We start from the raw sequence: 24,832 nt of genomic DNA, 5'->3' as shown, positions 1-24,832 counted from the left end.
ATACCCTATAGAAGCTTATGGACTTCTAACCGCATCCCGCCGCCACCACCCTGCGTCACTCATGACGAAACCCCCGCCGCGTACCTCTGTCCAGTAAGCCTCCAGGTGCGGCTCCACGATGCTGGTGCGGCCACCCACCTCCTCCTCCCCCGCAGCACAGCCATTTGTCCTCCCGGCTGCAGGGGGCAGGGCAGGAGGAGGAGCCTGGGGACTCCCCGCACATGTCACCTCCCGGGTCTGGGAGGTGACAGAGACCCCCGCAGACCTCACCACCAACATCGTGGGGGGCCTCATATATCGCGATGTTAATAGCATATGTTAGTACACATGTGATCGGTGCCGCTGTGGTGGGCGGCGATGTACTTTAATACATCCCGCCCTCACCATTAGGTCTGATGTAAATATAAAAGCCCAGTATAATCCAGCAGGGGTACTCTTCCTTCTCATGTACAAAGGAGAGGAGCAAAAATTAATTCTAAAATATGCCCCAAAATCATATCCTATAGGCGAGAGCACTGAGGAAGGAGCGGTCGCTGTCAATTTCACAGTCAGCCAATCAGAGGACGAGAACTGATTCCGCCATTATCAGTGTGTACGTGCGCCAGCTGTCAGACACCAGACTGTGCCCATGGGGATATAATAATGTATGTGCCACCAGGGATGGACTGGTGCTGTCTAACAGACCTGGCATTGTACTGTGCGCGCACATAAAGGGGCGAGGTCATGAATCACAGGGGCGTTCTGCGAGTCATGGGGGCCTGGACTTACACAACGCCCGGTGTCTCTGTATGCCAGGCGGCCGAGCAGTGTGCTTGGTCAGCCCCGGTCTCTGCGTGGGCAGACTGGCCCATCAGACCATCAGCCCTACTGGTCAGAAGTGTCAGACGGGCAGTCCGGCCCTGTGTTCAACCGCAAAGGACTGTTCGGGCAGGATATCATCTATTCATAGCGTGTAGCGGCCGCGTCTCATTGGCTCATTACACTACCACAGGCATCACGTGTAACTCGCATTCTGTCAGAAGATTTTCTTTTCAGATTCAATGTATACCCTCCAACATTTTACACATAAAAATTGGTACAAATTCAGAAAAGGGGCGTGGCCATGCACCTTTTCCTATACTTTCAATGGAAGTTTGGAGAGCCAAAAATCGGTACAGACGATAAAAAAAAAAAGGTACCGTACAGTTGGAGGGTATGTTAATGTAAAACAATCATTGCAGCGATTATTGTGTGCGCGTATATATATAGATATATATGTATAAACTGTGTGTATATATATATATATATATATATATATATATATATATATAGTAATGAGTTAGGGCGACTACTAGTGTCAGTGATTATATATACACACAATCTAAACCAGTATGTGTAGTAAAAAGGTAATTATTTAGTATATACATTTTTTATTTATAACAATAAGAGACAGCAAGGTTTAGAATATGTCACACAGGATCATATAAAACAGACCCCAAAAAAATTGAAACAGTTGAAAAAAACGCCTACATTTAAAAAGTCAAACTACCATATTTAAAACAGAGTAGTTAAATAGTATTTTGGAGAGTAACCATAGAAAATGCTTATCTTTCTGAGGTGAGGTGCATTCAGGATCTCCAACGCGTTTCGTCCGCTGGACTTTGTCAAGGGGTAGAGAGGGAATGGAACTAGACTGGTATATATACCCCTTTCAATTACAGAGAGAGGAAGTGACATCACTTCCTGTGGGGCACTGATGCTGACGGTTGCGTTCATCTAGGCCGCAGGTTCTCAATCTCGGTCCTCAGGACCCCACACGGTCCATGTTTTGCAGGTCACCTGTAGATTTTTAAAATGTGACAGTTGGTGATACACAGAGCAGCTGCTGGGTGACATGGAAAATGTGAAACGTGTGGGGTCCTGAGGACCGAGTTTGAGAACCACTGATCTAGGCCAATTATTATAAAATAAAATATACAGAGGGTAAAGTAGAGGGACAATGATAATGTGTATAACTTTAAAATCTAAATATTCACTATAAAAAGTGTCCAATAATATAAATAAACGTATGAGTCCGGGACTTCCTGTTCTGTCCTGGAATCGTCATTTCCGCCCCACTTCCTGTGTCCTGTTGGACCGACTAAACATGTCCAGGGGCTGGAATTTCCTCCCCACTTCCTGTGTCCTGTTCGACTGACTGAGCATGTCCAGGGGCTGGAATTGTCATTTCCGTGTTCCAGCGGACAATTTCATCTACTTCCAGTTACGCACTTCCTGGCTGGATCCCGGCTGGGGTTACTTCTTCCGCCTTGTGGAACACACACGTCCTTCCTTCTGGTGACGCACTTCTGGAGATCGGCTGCCTAGTGTCTATTGAAATGGCTAGCGGCGGCCATTTTCTTGAAGTATGCTTTTGAAAATAAATGTATTTGATACAGTGAAGTCCACCTGTCATTTTCTTAGAATCTGATTAATTAAAGCTGGATTGAGTGTGTTCTCCGGAGAACATATAAGAAAGATATGGTGAAAAACAAGTTTTAGTAGCAAAATAGGGGAAAAGCTGCTACATAGCTTTAGAAGTATATAACTGTACTGTATTAGTATTGTACTGAATATCCAATCATATATCATTTTTCTATTAGGCTCTAGGGGTCATAATACAATGCCTACTGACACTCCATATTATCTCCATTAGATACACATAGAATAAAGAAGATTTTCAAAAAAGAATAAATAAATTATAATGATATCAACATACTATTACTAGATACATTGTGCTATACACAGGATTTCAAGATTCATGAAACAGTTCTTAATAAGAAACTTGACCATATAGAGGATGAGGTGATCAGGAGCAAAGAGAGGAAATTTAACAGAGACAAAATGGACTATGAGAACAACATCAAAAGCTGGAGCCGTTTCAAAGCCACGGGAAATCGAGATGAAATGAGTACAAGGCAGTACTGGCAAACGTTACATGAGAAAAAGAAACCTATAATAAACAAGACGGGGGGGGGGGGGGGCACCTAATACACGACCAGTTCAAACATCAAACAGATTTTCAGTACTACAACAACAGAAAACAAACACAGGGGAGGAGGATTTTTTATCGACAAGAACCGGTACAAGACCAATAGATCCGATAAGAAACGTTCTGAAGGAAAAGGTTCAACATGCCTCACCACTAAAGAGACGTTTTGTAGAAGAAGAGGATGCAGGGGAGGCAAGCAAAAGAAATTACTACAAGAAAAGAAACCTCAAGCAAAAGAAATTACTACAAGAAAAGAAACCTACAGTAGCTAAATTGGAGCCCAAGGGCATCTTTAATCTTTCGAAACATGTTTTAACACAACCTGAAGTATCTCTTCTGATTAAAGGTCTATTATTTGCCCCAACCAGTGGCATGAACAAATTTGACACCTATATTGATTTAAATAAAATTTTCCGGAAACGAACCCTAAAGAGACACTTTCTGAAAAGGAAAGACCTACATCAAATTTTATCCACTACAGTCTAAAGGGAACAATATTTGAATATTCTATGATCTGGTCAAAAGCGATTTCTGTGATATAAACATGGAACCAATAGCGGAAAGAAACATCAGCAACAGAGAAAAAACGGCCCTTACAGAACAATAAAGAAATAGTTATAAAATCTGCTGACAAGGGGGGGGGGGGGGGGGGGGGGGTCACCCTGGATAAGGAAGCATTTACTAAGGAAGCTGGCTGACTGTTACGTGACAAGGCCTCATACAAACTGTTAATGAGAGACACAAAATTGTCAATTTTGTGGAAGAATTAAGAACCGTCTTACTAAAAGCATTGAGGACCGATATTATCACTAAGGATGAATGTCAATATATGATGAATACCAACCCCATCACCCCATCTTTTATTACCTGCTGAAGGTTCATAAGTCTCTCACTAGCCCTCCAGGGAGACCCATTATAGCAGGGATAGATTCCCTCACCTCACATTTATCAGAGTACGTGGACATTTTTTTGAGGAAGCATGTGACGAACTTAGTATCATACTTGAAGGACACCTGCACAGTTCTTAACCTAATGGAAAATCTGACCTGGAAAGATTCATACATGTGGACAACTTTAGATGTGCAATCTCTATACACATGTATAGAACACAATTAAGGAGTAGAAGCCTGCAACACCTTCCTGATGCAAGACACAACAATGAAGCTCACAGAATGTTCATCCACGAATTAATGCATTTTATATTGAAACACAATTATTTAAAATTTTTGGATTATTTTCATCTTCAAGTATGTGGGACCGCTATGGGTACATGGGTACAATTTTTGCGCCAAGCTTCGCCAACCTGTTTATGGGTAAATGGAGAGTGAGTTTATCTTCTGTGATCATCCTTTTAAAGAAAATATTGTAATTTTTTAAAAGATACATTGATGATATCTTAATTATATGGGAAGGAAACGTTCATTCTTTTAACCTGTTTTTATCTTATTTGCAACTAATGATTACAATCTATCTTTTACTTCTAATTCAAACAAAGAATGTATTGAATTTTTGGATCTGGTGCTTTCCCATTCGGATAACCAAATAATCACACAGAATTTTGTTAAAAAGGTGGACACAAATAGCTACGTCCATTACAGAAGTAACCACCTCAAAAAATGGAAGGATAACATCCCTTACTCACAGTTTCACAGAATCGTAAGGAACTGTAAAAAGACAGAAGACAGTGCGCAGCAACTACAGATCTACTCAAACAGATTTGTAGAAAAAGGTTACCCACCACACATTCTGAGGGAGGCTAACTTTAAGGCAGAAAAATTGGACAGAACACAATTGCTTAAGTATAAAGAGAAATATGAGAACAAAGATAAAGTACAATTTATAACAACCTATAGCAGACATGAAAATGCTATTAGACAATCGCTCAGGAAACATTGGGACATACTACTCATGGATCCCATTCTAAAGGATTTTCTGCCTCCCCATCCGCAAATGGGTTTCAAGAAGTCACGCAATCTGAAGGACATCTTGGCTCCAAGCATGTTGCAGGACACTAAACAAACTGGCACATCTATGCCTAAATGTACAGTGTGGACATTGTAAAGTATGCCAGTATGTACACCCTACCAGAAGAACCTTTGTCGGCAAGGACCCCACTAAAAAACACAGAATCAAACAATTTATCAATTGCAACACAAATTCAGTTATATGTGTATTAGAGTGTCCATGCAAACTACAGTATGTAGGCAAAACAAAGAGGCCTCTTAAAATAAGGATCCAACAGCACATCAGGAACATTAAGAACAAAGTGACCACACATGCGGTCTCCAAGCATTTTCTGACACACCATCAATCAGATCCAGATGAACTGACTTTCAAAGGTATAGAGATGGTAACATTGGGACTCAGAGGTGGGGATCTATCCAACCTTCTGTCTAAACGTGAAATGTATTGGATATATGAACTAAACACTTTGAATCCGGAAGGCTTCAATGAGAGCTATGAAATAGCCCCTTTCCTCTAAATCAAATAAGATGCTGTAACCATCTTTTTAATTCTAGTATTACAGTTTAACTAGTGATAGTTACCATCGTGCTAGCTGACGCTACTCTGTAATACTTACACAGCACATTGTATTTTTAATCTGTGAATAAAGCTAATTAGATCACATAGTCTTGGTCATTTGTATGTGATCGCTCTGGTTACTACAATCATACCACACTGGGCACGCCCAATCTAGTTCGATCTTGGAAGCTAAGCAGTGTCGGGCTCGGCTAGTACCAGGATGGGAGACCTCATGGGAAGACCGGGAGTTGTAGGCTAAATAGGAGTGGATGTATATATGACCGATTTTATTTGTAAAAGATACACATTTGATAATATATATATATGATCTATACCTTCAGCTAGATATCACTTTCGGACTAAAACTATATACTTATACATTATCACGATATTCCTCACTATAATGACTATAACGTCTAGGTACACCTAATATATACTAACAATAAGAAGTTTTTCATGAAGGAGTGAGTCTCTGGTGTATAGCACAATGTATCTAGTAATAGTATGTTGATATTATTAAAAAATTTTTTTTTTTTTTAAATCATCTTTATTCTATGAGTATCTCATTTTTTCTGGAGATAATATGGAGTGTCAATAGGCATTGTATTATTATGACCCCTAGAGCCTAATAGAAAAATGATATATGATTGGCTATTCAGTATAATTCTAATACAGTACAGTTCTATACTTCTAAAGCTATGTAGCAGCTTTTCCTCTATTTTGCTACTAAAACTTGTTTTTCACCATATCTTTCTTATATGTTCTCCGGAGAACACACTCAATCCAGCTTTAATGCATCAGATTCTAAGAAAATGACGGGTGGACTTCACTGTATCAAATACATTTATTTTCAAAAGCATACATCAAGAAAATGGCTGCCGCTGACCATTTCAATAGGGTTGGTTCTATATCGGAGTGGGAGAAGGGACCTTGTGATGTATCTAGGGGAGGAGACACGTCACCAGGGGGAGGAGCTACTGGCGAACAGGGTACCCGAAAAGTACCCTCGCGGGCTCGCTTCGCTCGCCACGCTTTGGGCTCGGTGGCTCGCTCCGCTCCGCTTCGCTCGCCACCTGATTACTAAAGGTAATAGTTGGTGGCGTGGATAGTAGAGGAACTATCCCGCTAGCCTAGCTCCTCCCCCTTGCATCGTAACTCCTCCCCCTAACGGAAAAGGTCCCTTAGCCCACTTGATTCTAGCATCTACCATTTCAATAGACACTAGGCAGCCGATCTCCGGAAGTGCGTCACCGGAAGGACGTGTGCGTTCCACAAGGCGGAAGAAGTAACCCCAGCTGGGATCCAGCCAGGAAGTGCGTAACCGGAAGTAGATGAAAATGTCCGCTGGAACGCGGAAATGACAATTCCAGCCCCTGGACATGCTCAGTCAGTTCAACAGGACATAGGAAGTGGGGTGGAAATTCCAGCCCCGGACATGCTCAGTCAGTTCAACAGGACACAGGAAGTGGGGCGGAAATGACGATTCCAGGATAGAACAGGAAGTCCCAGACTCATAAGTTTATTTATATTATTGGATGCTTTTTATAGTAAATATTTAGATTTCAAAGTTATACACATTATCATTGTCCCTCTACTTTACCCTCTGTATAATTTATTTTATAATAACTGGCCTAGATGAACACAACCGTTAGCATCAGTGCCCCCACAGGAAGTGATGTCACTTCCTTTCTCTGTAATTGAAAAGGGTATTTATACCAGTCTAGTTCCATTCCCTTTCTACCCTTTGACAAAGTCCAGCGGACGAAATGCGTCGGGAATCCTGAATGCACCTCACATCAAAAAGATAAGCATTTTCTATGGTTACTCTCTAAAATACTATTTAACTACTCTGTTTTAAATATGGTAGTTTGACTTTTAAAATTTAGGCGGTTTTTTTTTTTCAACTGTTTCAATTTTTTGGGGTCTGTTTTATATGATCCTGTGTGACATATTCTAAACCTTGCTGTCTCTTATTGTTATAAATAATTTTTTTTATATACTAAAGAATTACCTTTTTACCACACATACTGGTTTAGATTGTGTGTATACAGTAGCGGATCTTGCCACGGGCAAGCAGGACTTTTGCCCGGGGCGCCGCCTTCCGGAGGGCGCAGGGCGCCGCCTTCCGGAGGGCGCAGGGCGCCGTCCGGAGGGCGCCACACCAGGGCAAGATCAGCTGCTGCTGTGTGCCCCCCGCTGCCCCCTGCTGCCGCTGGCCGCTGCCCCCCTGCTGCCGCTGGGAAGGGAAACTAGACGCGTACGTGTCTAGTTTCCCTTCGTGGAGAGGTCCTTTACTGTGCGGTGCACGATGACGTCATCGCGCACCGCACATCATTTCAGTCTGTACAGGGGGCGTAAATGACCACGCCCCCTGTATGAAGCCACACCCCCTAATGCCGCCCGGGCCGCCAGAAGCCCCGGAACCGGCCCTGTGTGTATATATAATCACTGACACTAGTAGTCGCCCTAATTTCCCCATCCTTACTGTATATCCATCACCCTATCCAAGTGACCTACCACCACTTGCTTATATTTGGGGTCGGAGCAGACACCACGGTTTACTTTAAGTGGGAGTGTCATCTATATATAGTGTGATAACTAAAATATATATCCGTGGCGCTTAGGAATATCTGTGTGCATAAATATATATATATATATATATATATATATATAATGTGTATGTATGTATGTATGTATATACTGTATCTGTGTATAACTATAAACTATAAACATGATCACATTAGAATATTAGAATATAGAATATTAGAATATACAGTCACCTGTCATGGATAATGTACAATATGTTCTATCCCTGCAGCCGGCCATCTGACATTTGGTGAAATGCTACATACGGTACACAGCTGGATACCGGTCAGTGCGGTATATACTAGTGTAGCATTGTACTATACTCTGCAGCTATATGCTGCTTTATGGCATATCAGGATCCCAGCATGAAATACATCCTACCGTTACTCTCTCCAGAACAGCGACAGGAAGCGCGCCTGTGACTACCGCCTTCACTTGCTCCAGCTCACTGTCCGGTACAAGGTTCCCGAAGTCAAAGAGTAAACGTCTGCATAGAAGGAGAGAAAACCATTGGATACGATGCAGAGAAAATCCTTGTCCTACCCGTGTACCATGTACAGACCTGGCACGCGGCAATAGTCGCATAAGTTACCCGTGTACTCTGTATAGACCTGGCACGCTGCAATAGTCACATAAGTTACCCGTGTACCCTGTACAGACCCGGCACGCTGCAATAGTCACATAAGTTACCCGTGTACTATGTACAGACCCGGCATGCTGTAGTAGTTACATAAGTTACCCGTGTACCATGTACAGACCCGGCATGCTGCAGTAGTCACATAAATTACCCCGTGTACTCTGTACAGACCTGACACGCTGCAATAGTCACAAGAGTTACCCGTGTACCCTGTACAGACCTGACACGCTGCAATAGTCACATAAGTTACCCGTGTACTCTGTACAGACCTGACACGCTGCAATATTCACATAAGTTACCCGTGTAACCTGTACAGACCTGACACGCTGCAATAGTCACATAAGTTACCCGTGTAACCTGTACAGACCTGGCACGCTGCAATAGTCACATAAGTTACTCGTGTACCCTGTACAGACCCGTCACGCTGCAATAGTCACATAAGTTACCCGTGTATCCTGTACAGACCTGGCACGCTGCAATAGTCACATAAGTTACCCGTGTACTCTGTACAGACCTGGCACACTGCAATAGTGGATACGATGCAGAGAAAATCCTTGTCCTACCCGTGTACCATGTACAGACCTGGCACGCTGCAATAGTCACATAAGTTACCCGTGTATCCTGTACAGACCTGGCACACTGCAATAGTGGATACGATGCAGAGAAAATCCTTGTCCTACCCGTGTACAATGTACAGACCTGGCACGCTGCAATAGTCACATAAGTTACCCGTGTACCCTGTACAGACCTGGCACGCTGCAATAGTCACATAAGTTACCCGTGTACCATGTACAGACCCGGCATGCTGCAATAGTGGATACGATGCAGAGAAAATCCTTGTCCTACCCGTGTACCATGTACAGACCTGGCACGCTGCAATAGTCACATAAGTTACCCGTGTACTCTGTACAGACCTGGCACGCTGCAATAGTCACATAAGTTACCCGTGTACCTTGTACAGACCTGACATGCTGCAATAGTCACATAAGTTACCCGTGTAACCTGTACAGACCTGACACGCTGCAATAGTCACATAAGTTACCCGTGTACTCTGTACAGACCTGGCACGCTGCAATAGTGGATACGATGCAGAGAAAATCCTTGTCCTACCCGTGTACCATGTACAGACCTGGCACGCTGCAATAGTCACATAAGTTACCCGTGTACTCTGTACAGACCTGGCACGCTGCAATAGTCACATAAGTTACCCGTGTACCTTGTACAGACCTGACATGCTGCAATAGTCACATAAGTTACCCGTGTACCCTGTACAGACCCGTCACGCTGCAATAGTCACATAAGTTACCCGTGTACCCTGTACAGACCTGGCACGCTGCAATAGTCACATAAGTTACCCGTGTATCCTGTACAGACCTGACACACTGCAATAGTTACATAAGTTACCCGTGTACCCTGTACAGACCTGGCACGCTGCAATAGTCACATAAGTTACCCGTGTACCCTGTACAGACCCGTCACGCTGCAATAGTCACATAAGTTACCTGTGTACCCTGTACAGACCTGGCACGCTGCAATAGTCACATAAGTTACCCGTGTATCCTGTACAGACCTGGCACGCTGCAATAGTCACATAAGTTACCCGTGTACTCTGTACAGACCTGGCACGCTGCAATAGTCACATAAGTTACCCGTGTACCTTGTACAGACCTGACATGCTGCAATAGTCACATAAGTTACCCGTGTACCCTGTACAGACCCGTCACGCTGCAATAGTCACATAAGTTACCCGTGTACCCTGTACAGACCTGGCACGCTGCAATAGTCACATAAGTTACCCGTGTATCCTGTACAGACCTGGCACACTGCAATAGTCACATAAGTTACTCGTGTACCCTGTACAGACCCGGCACGCTGCAATAGTCACATAAGATACCTGTGTACCCTGTGTCAGCGTCCGGAGTCTTACCAGTACGCTGGGTCCGCAGGGCTGGCTTCCTTGGCAATGTGCGGGCAGCGGCGGAGGTAGGCTGCTGCGCTGGATCCGTGGGCAGCAGTAGCGACGGTGAGGGTGTCCGCTTGTGGCGGCGGGACGCCGCTACAGCGGGTCGCTCTTGCTGAGCCGTTGCTAGGAGACCAGGGGCAGTGAGCAATGTGGCTTTGCAAAAAGGTCTGCATTACTGGGCGCCGCCATGTTGGAGACCACGTTTTGAGCATAGTTCCTGTTTCCTTCAGCCAATCCAGGGGAAGCCCTCCCTATAAAAGGGGGCTGGTTTAGGACAGGGATGCCAGTGTTTCAAGTTACAACCCTGTTGTAGGTGCTTTAGCCTGTGCTCCCAGGATTCTTGCTGTATTCTGGTTCCTCCTGATCCTGCTTGGTCGGTTCTCTGTTGCTGCTGCAGCCCTGCCGTTTCTAGCCTGCTACTGCCTGTGGAAGTGCTCCTGGAAAACCTGGTCCAGTAAGACTCTTTGGGTACAGTCGGCCCCGGGTCTTCTGCCTTGTCTTTCAAGCCACACTCCACAGATCTCCTTCACCAGCCACGCCTTTGTACCACCGACCACAGCCTGCAGATTATTATCTTCAGCCTCGTTTTCCAAACCACAGTCCACAGTCCTTGTCTCCAGCCACGTCTTCAACTACCATCCACAGTTCCACAGTTCATCATCTACAGTCTCGTCTTTCAAATCACAGTCCACAGTTCTTCGCCTCCAGCCACGTCTTTAACCACTATCCACAGCTCTGCAGTTCATTAATCACAACCTCGTCTTTCAAGCCACAATACGCAGTTCGTTATCCGCAATTACGTTCCTTAGCCATCGTGCTCCAGCCTCGGTCCTCTACCTCAACCCTGTACATAATAAATACTTTCCATTGACTCTCAAACCCGCCTATGTTCTTCATTGCTCCATGTCCCATGCAAAGGAACTATATCCAGCTCCCTCATCTTGTTCATTCACAGCCTGCTACCTCCCCAGGCAAATCTCAGCTGCCGGATCCTCAAACTTTGCTAGACGTGACACCCTGTACAGACCTGGCATGCTGCAATAGTCACATAAGTTACCCGTGTACTCTGTACAGACCTGGTACGCTGCATTAGTCACATAAGTTACCCGTGTACTCTGTACAGACCTGACACGCTGCAATAGTCACATAAGTTACCCATGTACTCTGTACAGACCTGGCACGCTGCAATAGTCACATAAGTTACCCGTGTACCCTGTACAGACCTGGCATGCTGCAATAGTCACATAAGTTACCCGTGTACCCTGTACAGACCTGGCACACTGCAATAGTCACATAAGTTACTCGTGTACCCTGTACAGACCCGGCACACTGCAATAGTCACATAAGTGACTCGTGTACTCTGTACAGACCTGGCACGCTGCAATAGTCACATAAGTTACTCGTGTACTCTGTACAGACCTGGCACGCTGCAATAGTCACATAAGTTACCCGTGTAACCTGTACAGACCTGGCACACTGCAATAGTCACATAAGTTACCCGTGTAACCTGTACAGACCTGGCACGCTGCAATAGTCACATAAGTTACTCGTGTACCCTGTACAGACCCGGCACGCTGCAATAGTCACATAAGTTACCCGTGTACTCTGTACAGACCTGGCACGCTGCAATAGTCACATAAGTTACCCGTGTACTCTGTACAGACCTGGCACGCTGCAATAGTCACATAAGTTACCCGTGTACTCTGGCCCTCATTCCGAGTTGATCGGTCGCAAGGCGAATTTAGCAGAGTTACACACGCTAAGCCGCCGCCTACTGGGAGTGAATCTTAGCTTCTTAAAATTGCGACCGATGTATTCGCAATATTGCGATTACTAACTACTTAGCAGTTTCTGAGTAGCTCCAGACTTACTCTGCCTGTGCGATCAGTTCAGTGCTTGTCGTTCCTGGTTGACGTCACAAACACACCCAGCGTTCGCCCAGGCACTCCCACCGTTTCTCCGGCCACTCCTGCGTTTTTCCCGGAAACGGTAGCGTTTTCAGCCACACGCCCCTGAAACGCCGTGTTTCCGCCCAGTAACACCCATTTCCTGTCAATCACATTACGATCGCCGGAGCGAAGAAAAAGCCGTGAGTGAAAATACTTTCTTCATAGTAAAGTTACTTGGCGCAGTCGCAGTGCGAACATTGCGCATGCGTACTAGGCGGATTTTCACTGCGATGCGATGAAAAATACCGAGCGAACAACTCGGAATGAGGGCCTCTGTACGGACCTGGCACATTGCAATAGTCACATAAGTTACCCGTGTACTCTGTACAGACCTGGCATGCTGCAATAGTCACATAAGTTACCCGTGTACTCTGTACGGACCTGACATGCTGCAATAGTCACATAAGTTACCCGTAAAGAGCAGAACAGCCAGCATGGATGCACAGTACAAAACAGCGGGCCTGGAGGCACAGTACAGTACAGTGTGACTGGAGGTACAGTACAGTACAGTGGGCATTGATGCACAGTACAAAACAGTGGGCCTGGAGGCAGAGTACCATACAGCAGGCCTGGATGCACAGTGCAGTACAGCGGGCCTGGAGGCACAGTACAGTACAGTGGGCCTGGAGGTACAGTACAGTACAGTGGGCCTGAAGACACAGTACAGTACAGCGGGCCTGAAGGCACAGTACAGTAAAGCGGGTCTGGAGGCACAGTACAGTGTAGCGGGCCTGGAGGCACAGTACAGTGTGCCTGGAGGCACAGTACAGTACAGCGGGCCTGGAGGCACAGTACAGTACAGCGGGCCTGGAGGCACAGTACAGTACAGCGGGCCTGGAGGCACAGTACCGTGTAGCGGGCCTGGAGGCACAGTACAGTACAGCGGGCCTGGAGGCATAGTACAGTACAGTGGGCCTGGAGGCACTGTACAGTACAGCGGGCCTGGAGGCACAGTACAGTACAGCGGGCCTGGAGGCACAGTACAGTACAGCGGGCCTGGAGGCACAGTACAGTACAGCGGGCCTGGAGGCACAGTACAGTACAGCGGGCCTGGAGGCACAGTACAGTGTAGTGGGCCTGGAGGCACAGTACAGTGTAGCGGGCCTGGAGGCACAGTACAGTACAGCAGGCCTGGAGGCACAGTACAGTGTAGTGGGCCTGGAGGCACAGTACAGTGTAGCAGGCCTGGAGGCACAGTACAGTGTAGCGGGCCTGGAGGCACAGTACAGTGTAGTGGGCCTGGAGGCACAGTACAGTGTAGTGGGCCTGGAGGCACAGTACAGTGTAGCGGGCCTGGAGGCACAGTACAGTGTAGCGGGCCTGGAGGCACAGTACAGTACAGCGGGCCTGGAGGCACAGTACAGTACAGCGGGCCCGCACTGTCATATGTAAGAGGAAACTGTAACAAATAAATAAATAAGAATGATGAAACATTACGCAAACGCAATAGCCCCTGGTAATGTCCTCATTCTGTTCTGTTCCCTTCTCCTCGCTGAACGCAGAACACTACATCACCTCTACTGCATAATAACGCAGAACACTACATCACCCCTACTGCATAATAACGCAGAACATTACATCACCCATACTGCATAATAACGCAGAACACTACATCACCCCTACTGCATAATAACGCAGAACACTACATCACCTCTACTGCATAATAACGCAGAACACTACATCACCCCTACTGCACAATAACGCAGAACATTACATCACCCCTACTGCACAATAACACAGAACATTACATCACCCCTACTGCACAATAACGCAGAACATTACATCACCCCTACTGCACAATAACGCAGAACACTACATCACCCCTACTGCACAATAACGCAGAACACTACATCACCTCTACTGCATAATAACGCAGAACACTACATCGCCCCTACTGCATAATAACGCAGAACACTACATCGCCCCTACTGCATAATAACGCAGAACATTACATCACCCATACTGCATAATAACGCAGAACACTACATCACCCCTACTGCACAATAACGCAGAACACTACATCACCCCTACTGCACAATAACGCAGAACACTACATCACCTCTACTGCATAATAACGCAGAACACTACATCACCCCTACTGCATAATAACGCAGAACACTACATCACCCCTACTGCATAATAACGCAGAACACTACATCACCCCTACTGCATAATAACGCAGAACATTACATCACCCATACTGCATAATAACGCAGAACATTACATCACCTCTACTGCATAATAACGCAGAACACTACATCACCCCTACTGCATAATAACGCAGAACATTACATCACCCCTACTGCACAATAACGCAGAACATTACATCACCCCTACTGCACAATAACGCAGAACATTACATCACCCCTACTGCACAATAACGCAGAACACTACATCACCCCTACTGCACAATAACGCAGAACACTACATCACCCCTACTGCACAATAACGCAAAACACTACATCACCCCTACTGCACAATAACGCAGAACATTACATCACCCCTACTGCACAATAACGCAGAACACTACATCACCCCTACTGCATAATAACGCAGAACACTACATCACCCCTACTGCACAATAACGCAGAACACTACATCACCCCTACTGCACAATAACGCAGAACACTACATCACCTCTACTGCATAATAACGCAGAACACTACATCACCCCTACTGCATAATAACGCAGAACACTACATCACCCCTACTGCATAATAACGCAGAACACTACATCACCCCTACTGCATAATAACGCAGAACACTACATCACCCCTACTGCATAATAACGCAGAACATTACATCACCCATACTGCATAATAACGCAGAACATTACATCACCTCTACTGCATAATAACGCAGAACACTACATCACCCCTACTGCATAATAACGCAGAACACTACATCACCCCTACTGCATAATAACGCAGAACACTACATCACCCCTACTGCACAATAACGCAGAACACTACATCACCCCTACTGCACAATAACGCAGAACACTACATCACCCCTACTGCACAATAACGCAAAACACTACATCACCCCTACTGCACAATAACGCAGAACATTACATCACCCCTACTGCACAATAACGCAGAACACTACATCACCCATACTGCATAATAACGCAGAACACTACATCACCTCTACTGCATAATAACGCAGAACACTACATCACCCCTACTGCATAATAACGCAGAACATTACATCACCTCTACTGCATAATAACGCAGAACACTACATCACCCCTACTGCACAATAACACAGAACATTACATCACCTCTACTGCATAATAACGCAGAACATTACATCACCTCTACTGCATAATAACGCAGAACATTACATCACCTCTACTGCATAATAACGCAGAACACTACATCACCCGTACTGCATAATAACGCAGAACATTACATCACCCCTACTGCATAATAACGCAGAACACTACATCACCTCTACTGCATAATAACGCAGAACACTACATCACCCGTACTGCACAATAACGCAAAACACTACATCACCCCTACTGCACAATAACGCAGAACACTACATCACCCCTACTGCACAATAACGCAAAACACTACATCACCCCTACTGCATAATAACGCAGAACACTACATCACCCCTACTGCACAATAACGCAGAACACTACATCACCCCTACTGCACAATAACGCAAAACACTACATCACCCCTACTGCACAATAACGCAGAACATTACATCACCCCTACTGCACAATAACGCAGAACACTACATCACCCCTACTGCACAATAACGCAGAACACTACATCACCCCTACTGCACAATAACGCCGAACACTACATCACCCATACTGCATAATAACGCAGAACACTACATCACCTCTACTGCATAATAACGCAGAACACTACATCACCCCTACTGCACAATAACACAGAACACTACATCACCCCTACTGCACAATAACACAGAACACTACATCACCCCTACTGCACAATAACACAGAACACTACATCACCCCTACTGCACAATAACACAGAACACTACATCACCCCTACTGCACAATAACACAGAACACTACATCACCCCTACTGCACAATAACACCTGGCATAACCCAGCTGCAGCCACAGGAACAGAAGCCGCTAATACAAGCGGGCGCACCAAGCTGAGGGAGTATACTGACTGCAGTGAGGGTTTACAGAAGTCGAGATGTTGCCCATAGCAACCAATCTAGCTATTATCTTGTATAAAGTGTAGATATGTAGAACCTAATTGGTTGCAAACATCTCCACTGTTATAAACCCGCACGTTAGTAAATATAGCCTCGGTCTGTCCCTGGGATCAGCTGCTGGAGTACGTGCTACACACTATGGGGTATATTTACTAAAGTGTGGTTTGATGTTGCCCATAGCAACCAATCACATTCTATACGTTATTTTCTAGAAGGTGCTAGATAAATGTTAAGTAGAATCTGAATGGTTGCTAAGGGCAACATATCCAAAAAGGCCGGACCTTAGTAATACACCTCTGTGACAGGTTACCTGCAGACGTCTCACCTGTACGGGGAAATTCTTGGCGCTTCCGTTCTGTCCGGACTTTGGTGCGTTTTCTTGTCCACACTGAAATGTTCTCTGAGTAAGTCTCCTCGCTCTATGCAGCTCAGCAGCTCCTTCACCAGACCTGGATCTTCCTCACTGATGAGACACATTTCCTGCAGCCGGATGAAGAGGACGGTGCCTTCCTCTTCACTGTCCTTACTGTGCCGCGGGATCAGATCTCTGCACAAGAAGTACAGTTCCCTGATTTCCACAGAGTCCAGCTGCTCTATAATGCTGAACCACTGGCAGACCTGGTCAGCCATACTGTGCCTCGTGCCTCTACATGGAGGAAATGGAGAGGCAGGACGTCTGTGCACACTCAGATCACTACGGCGGGGGAAGGAGAGGTGTCAGAGATCACTACTCTCCCAGTGACTGCTCAGCAATGCACAGTGACTAACACACAGTCACCTCTCCCTCCTCCAGGCCCAGCCGCCCTGAGTCACCTGACAGCTGCTATAGGGTGTGTGCCGCTGAGGGTGTGAGGCACCTTCCTACCTCCCTGGATCATACTTGCCTACCTGCCCCTCTCCATGAGGGAGAAAATGTTCTGTTCCTGGACTTTCCTGGTAATGTATGATTCCATCACCTGTGGTGAAACACCTTTCTTATCAATTAACTAGCTCACCACAGGTGATGGCAATCATACATTACCAGGAAAGTCCAGGAGCAGAGCATTTTTTCCCTCATGGAGAGGGTCAGGTAGGCAAGTATGCCCTGGATATATCTGTCACATGTATCTATCAGGGATGTGCCGTGAGGTAAATGGCTCAGGAGGCACTGGCTAGTATCAGAGCCAGATATACACACAATATATGAGCCCAAGGGTTTATGTGGCCATTATACACAGGTGCAGCGGTATATACATGTGGGCATTATACACAGGTGCAGTGGTATAGACATGTGGGCATTATACACAGAGGCAACAGTATATACATGTGGACATTATACACAGGTGCAGCGGTATACACATGTGGGCATTATACACAGGTGCAGCGGTATATACATGTGGCCATTATACACGGGTGCAGCGGTATATACATGTGGGCATTATACACAGGGGCAGCGGTATATACATGTGGGCATTATACACAGGGGCAGCAGTATATACATGTGGGCATTATACACAGGGGCAACGGTATATACATGTGGGCATTATACACAGGGGCAGCGGTATATACATGTGGGCATTATACACAGGTACAGCAGTATATACATGTGGGCATTATACACAGGTGCAGCAGTATATACATGTGGGCATTATACACAGGTACAGCAGTATATACATGTGGGCATTATACACAGGTGCAGCAGTATATACATGTGGGCATTATACACAGGGGCAGCAGTATATACATGTGGACATTATACACAGGGGCAGCGGTATATACATGTGGGCATTATACACAGGTGCAGCGGTATATACATGTGGGCATTATACACAGGTGCAGCAGTATATACATGTGGGCATTATACACAGGTGCAGCAGTATATACATGTGGGCATTATACACAGGTGCAGCGGTATATACATGTGGACATTATACACAGGTGCAGCAGTATATACATGTGGGCATAATACGCAGGTGCAGCAGTATATACATGTGGGCATTATACACAGGTGCAGCAGTATATACATGTGGACATTATACACAGGTACAGCGGTATATACATGTGGGCATAATACGCAGGTGCAGCAGTATATACATGTGGACATTATACACAGGTGCAGCAGTATATACATGTGGGCATTATACACAGGTGCAGCAGTATATACATGTGGGCATAATACGCAGGTGCAGCAGTATATACATGTGGACATTATACACAGGTGCAGCAGTATATACATGTGGGCATAATACGCAGGTGCAGCAGTATATACATGTGGGCATTATACACAGGTGCAGCAGTATATACATGTGGGCATTATACACAGGTGCAGACGTAACATTTACAATTTGCATACTATAAAAGCATACAGAGCAGCTGATCGGTTGCCATGGGCAACTTCACCACTTTTATCACTGCTTAGTACATGTCCCCCTAATAAGTCACAAGTGGAGACTGCAATGTGTACAGCTCTGCATCAGCCTTCGTAGTTACGCGCCATTTGTTCCGAAGCATGCGCAGTACGAAACCATGCAAGATACGCTCCGCATTGAGGCGTATGATGCTCTGCCGGCTGACAGTCATGCTTAGACATGGCTATATACACATAGCGGCTGATGTAATCAGTATATACATATGGCAGAATGTATGATTATCTTACTACAGCGAGCAGGGCCAGCACTCCTCATACGGCCTGTACTATGTGGGGATCGGAGGGATCAGTGATCCCTGTGTCAGCTGCTGGCGCTCGTTCATAGCCGACACATATACCCATGTCGCCGCTGTGTCACTGACCATGGGGTCTATTTACTAAGCCTTGAAGGGAGATAAGGTACCAGCTAATCAGCTCCTAACTGCCATGCTACAGGCTGGGTTTGAAAAATGACAGTTAGGAGCTGATTGGCTGGTACTTTATCTCCATCCACTTTATCTCCACCCAAGGCTTAGTAAATAGACACCTGTGTTTGAGAAATGACAGTTGTGAGCTGGTTGGCTGGTACTTTATCTCTCTCCAAGACTTAGTACATAGATCCCTATGGGTCCTACTGCAATATATTGGTACTCAGAGGGAGATGGATCACAGCTTGGAGAGAGATACAGTAGAGAAAGATAAAGCACCAGCCAATCAGCTCCTAACTGTCATGATACAGGCTGTTTGAGAAATGACAGTCAGGAGCTGGTTGGTTGGTGCTTTATCTCTCTCTCCAAGCTTTGATACATCTCCCCCTCAGTTTCTCAGGGGGGCTGTACTAAGCCTTGGATGGAGATAAAGTACCAGACAATCAGCTCCTACCTGTCATGATACAGGCTGGGTTTGAGAAATGACAGTCAGGAGCTGGTTGGTTGGTACTTTATCTCTCTCCAAGACTCCAAGTTTCCATTATAAAGCGGCGGTGGACTTGTCCTGTCCATGTTGTGATATTGTGGTGGGTATAACCACATAACAATAACACTAGTCCGGCTCTTTACATCTGTGTAATAATAATAACTTCCTCGTGTTAAGTCCAGTATGTGTTATTACTCGTGCGGCGTCCCGGACGTCCCCTCATCTCTCTCCAAGGTGAGATACTCGTCCCTCTCAGTCACCCACCAAACCAGTATTCTCACAGCACCTTTTGGAATTACACCAGGGATGTGTTATTAGGGGAGGGGGGTCTGTGGGCAGTCTCCATTGCCCTCCTGTGCCTCAGTCTGTTACATAGGACACTACCCCTGGGGACGGGCCGGCACCATATTCAGGAGAAAGCACCAGCAGCCACAAGGTAAGTACACTCCGTGGGAGCATGGTGCGCAGTGTGGGCCCCGGCTGACACCACACACCCTGCACCCAGTAGAGATACACAAGTGGCCCCTGTCTGTTCTTAGCATGTTCTGGGAGATACATACATGACCTGTATCTTACAACTTAATGTAATCCTTTTACTGAAGCAGGGAACCCTGGGCCCCGCGCCTCAATCTGAGGGCCCAATGTAACTGCTGTAGTTCCTTTCATAGCTGCTCCCCAATTTCCACACATATCCGTCCATCCCGAGCCCCTTCTCTACATGGTCTGCTACCCCTGCCCCTCATACCCACCCAGCCCCTCATACCCACGCAGCCCCTGCCCCTCACACCCACACAGCCCCTGCCCCTCACACCCACACAGCCCCTGCCCCTGACACCCACCCAGCCCCTGCCCCTCACACCCACGCAGCCCCTGCTCCTCACACCCATGCAGCCCCTGCTCCTCACACCCACTCAGCCCCTGCCGCTCACACCCACTCAGCCCCTGCCCTTCACACCCACGCAGCCCCTGCCGCTCACACCCACTCAGCCCCTGCCCTTCACACCCATGCAGCCCCTGCTCCTCACACCCACTCAGCCCCTGCCCTTCACACCCATGCAGCCCCTGCTCCTCACACCCACTCAGCCCCTGCCCCTGCCCCTCACACCCACTCAGCCCCTGCCTGTGTGTTGTGCAGCCACATGACCTGTGGGTAACGTCGTGTGTGACCTGTGTGTAACGTCGTGTGTGTGACCTGTGTGTGACCTTTGTGTAACATTGTGTGTGACGTGTATAATGAATACTTGCCTACCTGCCCCTCTCCATGAGGGAGAAAATGCTCTGTTCCTGGCCGTTCCTGGTAATGTATGATTGCCATCACCTGTGGTGAGCTGGGTAATTGATAAGAAAGGTGTTTCACCACAGGTGATGGCAATCATACAACTAATAATGTTTCCCCAAGTTCCGGGACTATCTGCAGCGTGTACTGACACCCCCTCCGGCACCTAATAAGAGTTTTCCTATTTGGTTACTAATTACCACACATAGGGCCCAATTCAGGTTGGATTGCAATAGGTGATCCAACCGCAAAAAATACTAAAAGGATGCGGACGCATGCGCAGGGCCTTTCCTGCGCATGCAGAAAATGCGAACTCCTCTGCCTGTCTGATTGCAAAGGCGTTCACGTGGCGGCAACGATTCGTTTCCTAGGAAGAGCATTGCAGAGGCGAGGAAACGGGGCGGTGTCATCCAAACGGGGGACGTGGCATGAGCGTGATTGCAGCCCCCCCCCCCTATCAGAAAGATGGCGGTGGGCCTCCAACCAATCAGCTCCTGTCATTTTCAGACCCAGCCTGTAACATGGCAGTTAGAGCTGATTGGTGTACTTTATCTCTCTCTGATTTGTCACTTTCTGAGGCTTCGTACATCTCCCCCCTAATATATGAGTACCATCATACCAAAGGTGGATTGGCCATGGAGCCTAAAGTAACATTCCCTGGTGGGCCAATGACCCAACGACATCAGCTGCTTAATACGTTGTTGTTTTTTTTAACCTTTTTTTCCAGCTAATTAGGGCCACCCCTGGCTGATTAGTGTCGTTGTTTCGCCTGCTGGTGGCTGGCCCCTCTTCTGAGACCACCCATTACATTTATTACATCCCTTATGCCTCTCTTCCCTCTACCCCAAACCCTTTGCCTGCAATTGCTGCAACATTGTCAGCGCTCCAGAGTCCAAGCTGTTAGCCGTGGGACAGGGAGAGACCAGTGCAGGGGGTAACTTTGGCGGCTTGTGATAAAAGCTTGTTGGCGTGCAGTCCGCGTTGGTATAGGAGTGCGCTACTGCACATATTCCAAGATGGTTCCTCCAAGGAAGTTTCATTCCCTAACCACGATGCACGGTGCCATCTTCCTATTGTGTAGAGTGCCATAGTGGGAGACTACGCCAAAGGAATATCATCACTTAGAAATCCTGTATTAGCGGCACCTGTAAAATAAAAAGATTATGAGGTCTATTTACAGTATTGTTACATTGTTTTCACCCCTTTTCACGTTATTTTAGTATTACCTGAATGTAGTAAAGGGCATTTGGAGAAGATTTCATGAAAAACTGCTCCAAACCCTTTAATTCTCTCTTTTTTTTTTTTCTCATTATAAGTATGGGGAACGCAATGCGGGTTACTAAAAAAAATTGAAAAAATACGGCAGTGTGCCCTGTGATAATTACACCCAGCGCAGGCTGGCGAGATCACAGGGCAGCACTGCGATATGCTGGTATCTGCCCCTGGCGGAGAAAGCTGAGCAGGACCCGGCTACAGCGATCAGCTATATGTGTCCGATGGATGGCGGTCATTAGGTAGACATACATTGGGTCAACAACGTTTGGTCGACGTGCATTAGGTTGACATGATCACTAGGTTTTTCACAATTTTTTTATTTTTATTTTTTTGACCTTTTTCATACGTTACGATCCACGTGGACTACAATTGGGAATAGTGACCTGTGCCGAGCGCGGCGTTAGCGGAGCGAGGCACCTTGCCCGAAGTATGGCGAGCGAAACGGTGCATTAATTGGGGTTCCCCGTCACTTTACGAAGAAAATGACACCAAAAAAAGTAAAAAAAAAAAAAAAAAACATACTTACCTGTCCAGAGAGCCGGTGTCCGCTGCTCCGCTGAGCGCTGCCGTGGGCCGGGTCCCCCATGTGCTGCAATGTGACCCCAGTGCAGTAAAGTGACTCTGCAAAGCGGCAGCGCACTTTACAGCCCGGGGGTCACCGCAGCGCACAGGATCCGGCACTCGGCAGATCAGCAGAAGCAGCGCAGACCGGCTCCCTGGACAGGTGAGTATATTATCCTGCTGGAGAGTGGGTCCGCGGCGTGCGGGGGTAGTCGCGACAAGGGGGAGGTCGACCAGGCAGCGGTGGTAGCGACGATGTCGGCGGGGGCGGCACATGCGCAGCAGGACATTGGGGTATTTTTTATGAAAATTACGCCGATGATGCTGCGAAGAGGCATCGCAGGGACAGAACTTGACCGCAAGCTCTGTCCCTGCACGCGATAATTGATACATCCCTGTGACGTAATCAATTATCGCAGTGCGAGTTTGGGCGATTTTATTACCTGTCATCCGCATCCTGGATGGTGATAAATAGGCCCCTATATCCTTTATAAAACATATGACAATGTCTACAGCTCCTTATGGAGAATCTTCATGGGGTCTGGATACAAGTTGTTGCTGAGTTCAAAAATCCATTTGGTTTCATTCTTCTTCCGGCCGGCTGTAATATCTCCACCTTTCCGATAATGGGCAGCGGTTTTGGATTGCTACAAATTTGAAGCCACAGGGATTCTTATTGTGGCATTCAGTATGAAACACTCTGAGCGGAGAGACCTCTTGTACTGCTGTAGATGTGCTCCGATAATCTTATTGTGGACTTCAGTATGAAACACTGAGCGGAGAGACCTCTTGTACTGCTGTAGATGTGCTCCGATAATCTCATTGTGGACTTCAGTATGAAACACTCTGAGCGGTGAGACCTCTTGTACTGCTGTAGATGTGCTCCGATAATCTTATTGTGGACTTCAGTATGAAACACTGAGCGGTGAGACCTCTTGTACCGCTGTAGATGTGCTCCGATAATCTTATTGTGGACTTCAGTATGAAACACTCTGAGCGGAGAGACCTCTTGTACTGCTGTAGATGTGCTCCGATAATCTTATTGTGGACTTCAGTATGAAACACTGAGCGGTGAGACCTCTTGTACCGCTGTAGATGTGCTCCGATAATCTTATTGTGGACTTCAGTATGAAACACTCTGAGCGGTGAGACCTCTTGTACTCCTGTAGATGTGCTCCGATAATCTTATTGTGGACTTCAGTATGAAACACTGAGCGGTGAGACCTCTTGTACCGCTGTAGATGTGCTCCGATAATCTTATTGTGGACTTCAGTATGAAACACTCTGAGCGGTGAGACCTCTTGTACCGCTGTAGATGTGCTCCGATAATCTCATTGTGGACTTCAGTATGAAACACTCTGAGCGGTGAGACCTCTTGTACTGCTGTAGATGTGCTCCGATAATCTTATTGTGGACTTCAGTATGAAACACTGAGCGGAGAGACCTCTTGTACTGCTGTAGATGTGCTCCGATAATCTTATTGTGGACTTCAGTATGAAACACTGAGCGGCGAGACCTCTTGTACCGCTGTAGATGTGCT

General features: G+C 46.5%; 1 protein-coding gene and 1 pseudogene across 2 annotated transcripts in view; one reads left to right on the top strand and one right to left on the bottom strand.

Annotated features, from left to right (window-relative positions):
• LOC134944063 (caspase-8-like) overlaps positions 1–17,773 on the bottom strand; it is a 314,204-nt gene extending 296,431 nt beyond the window's left edge. For both annotated transcript variants that reach the window (XR_010181842.1, XM_063932598.1), the window contains exons 1-2: positions 17,205–17,773; positions 8,501–8,606 (exon numbers count right to left, since the gene is read on the bottom strand). Coding sequence is in view for 1 of the 2 variants with exons in the window: in XM_063932598.1 (XP_063788668.1) it covers positions 8,501–8,606; positions 17,205–17,509 (411 nt within the window). In the remaining variant the exon portion in view is untranslated. The remainder of the gene's footprint in view (positions 1–8,500; positions 8,607–17,204) is intronic.
• On the top strand, positions 5,672–5,790 carry LOC134946416 (5S ribosomal RNA; annotated as a pseudogene).
• Positions 17,774–24,832: the final 7,059 nt, after the last annotated feature.

This window comes from Pseudophryne corroboree, chromosome 7 (genome assembly GCF_028390025.1).
Source record: "Pseudophryne corroboree isolate aPseCor3 chromosome 7, aPseCor3.hap2, whole genome shotgun sequence".
Lineage (NCBI taxonomy): Eukaryota > Metazoa > Chordata > Amphibia > Anura > Myobatrachidae > Pseudophryne > Pseudophryne corroboree.
This window is presented reverse-complemented; position numbering and strand designations above follow the sequence as displayed.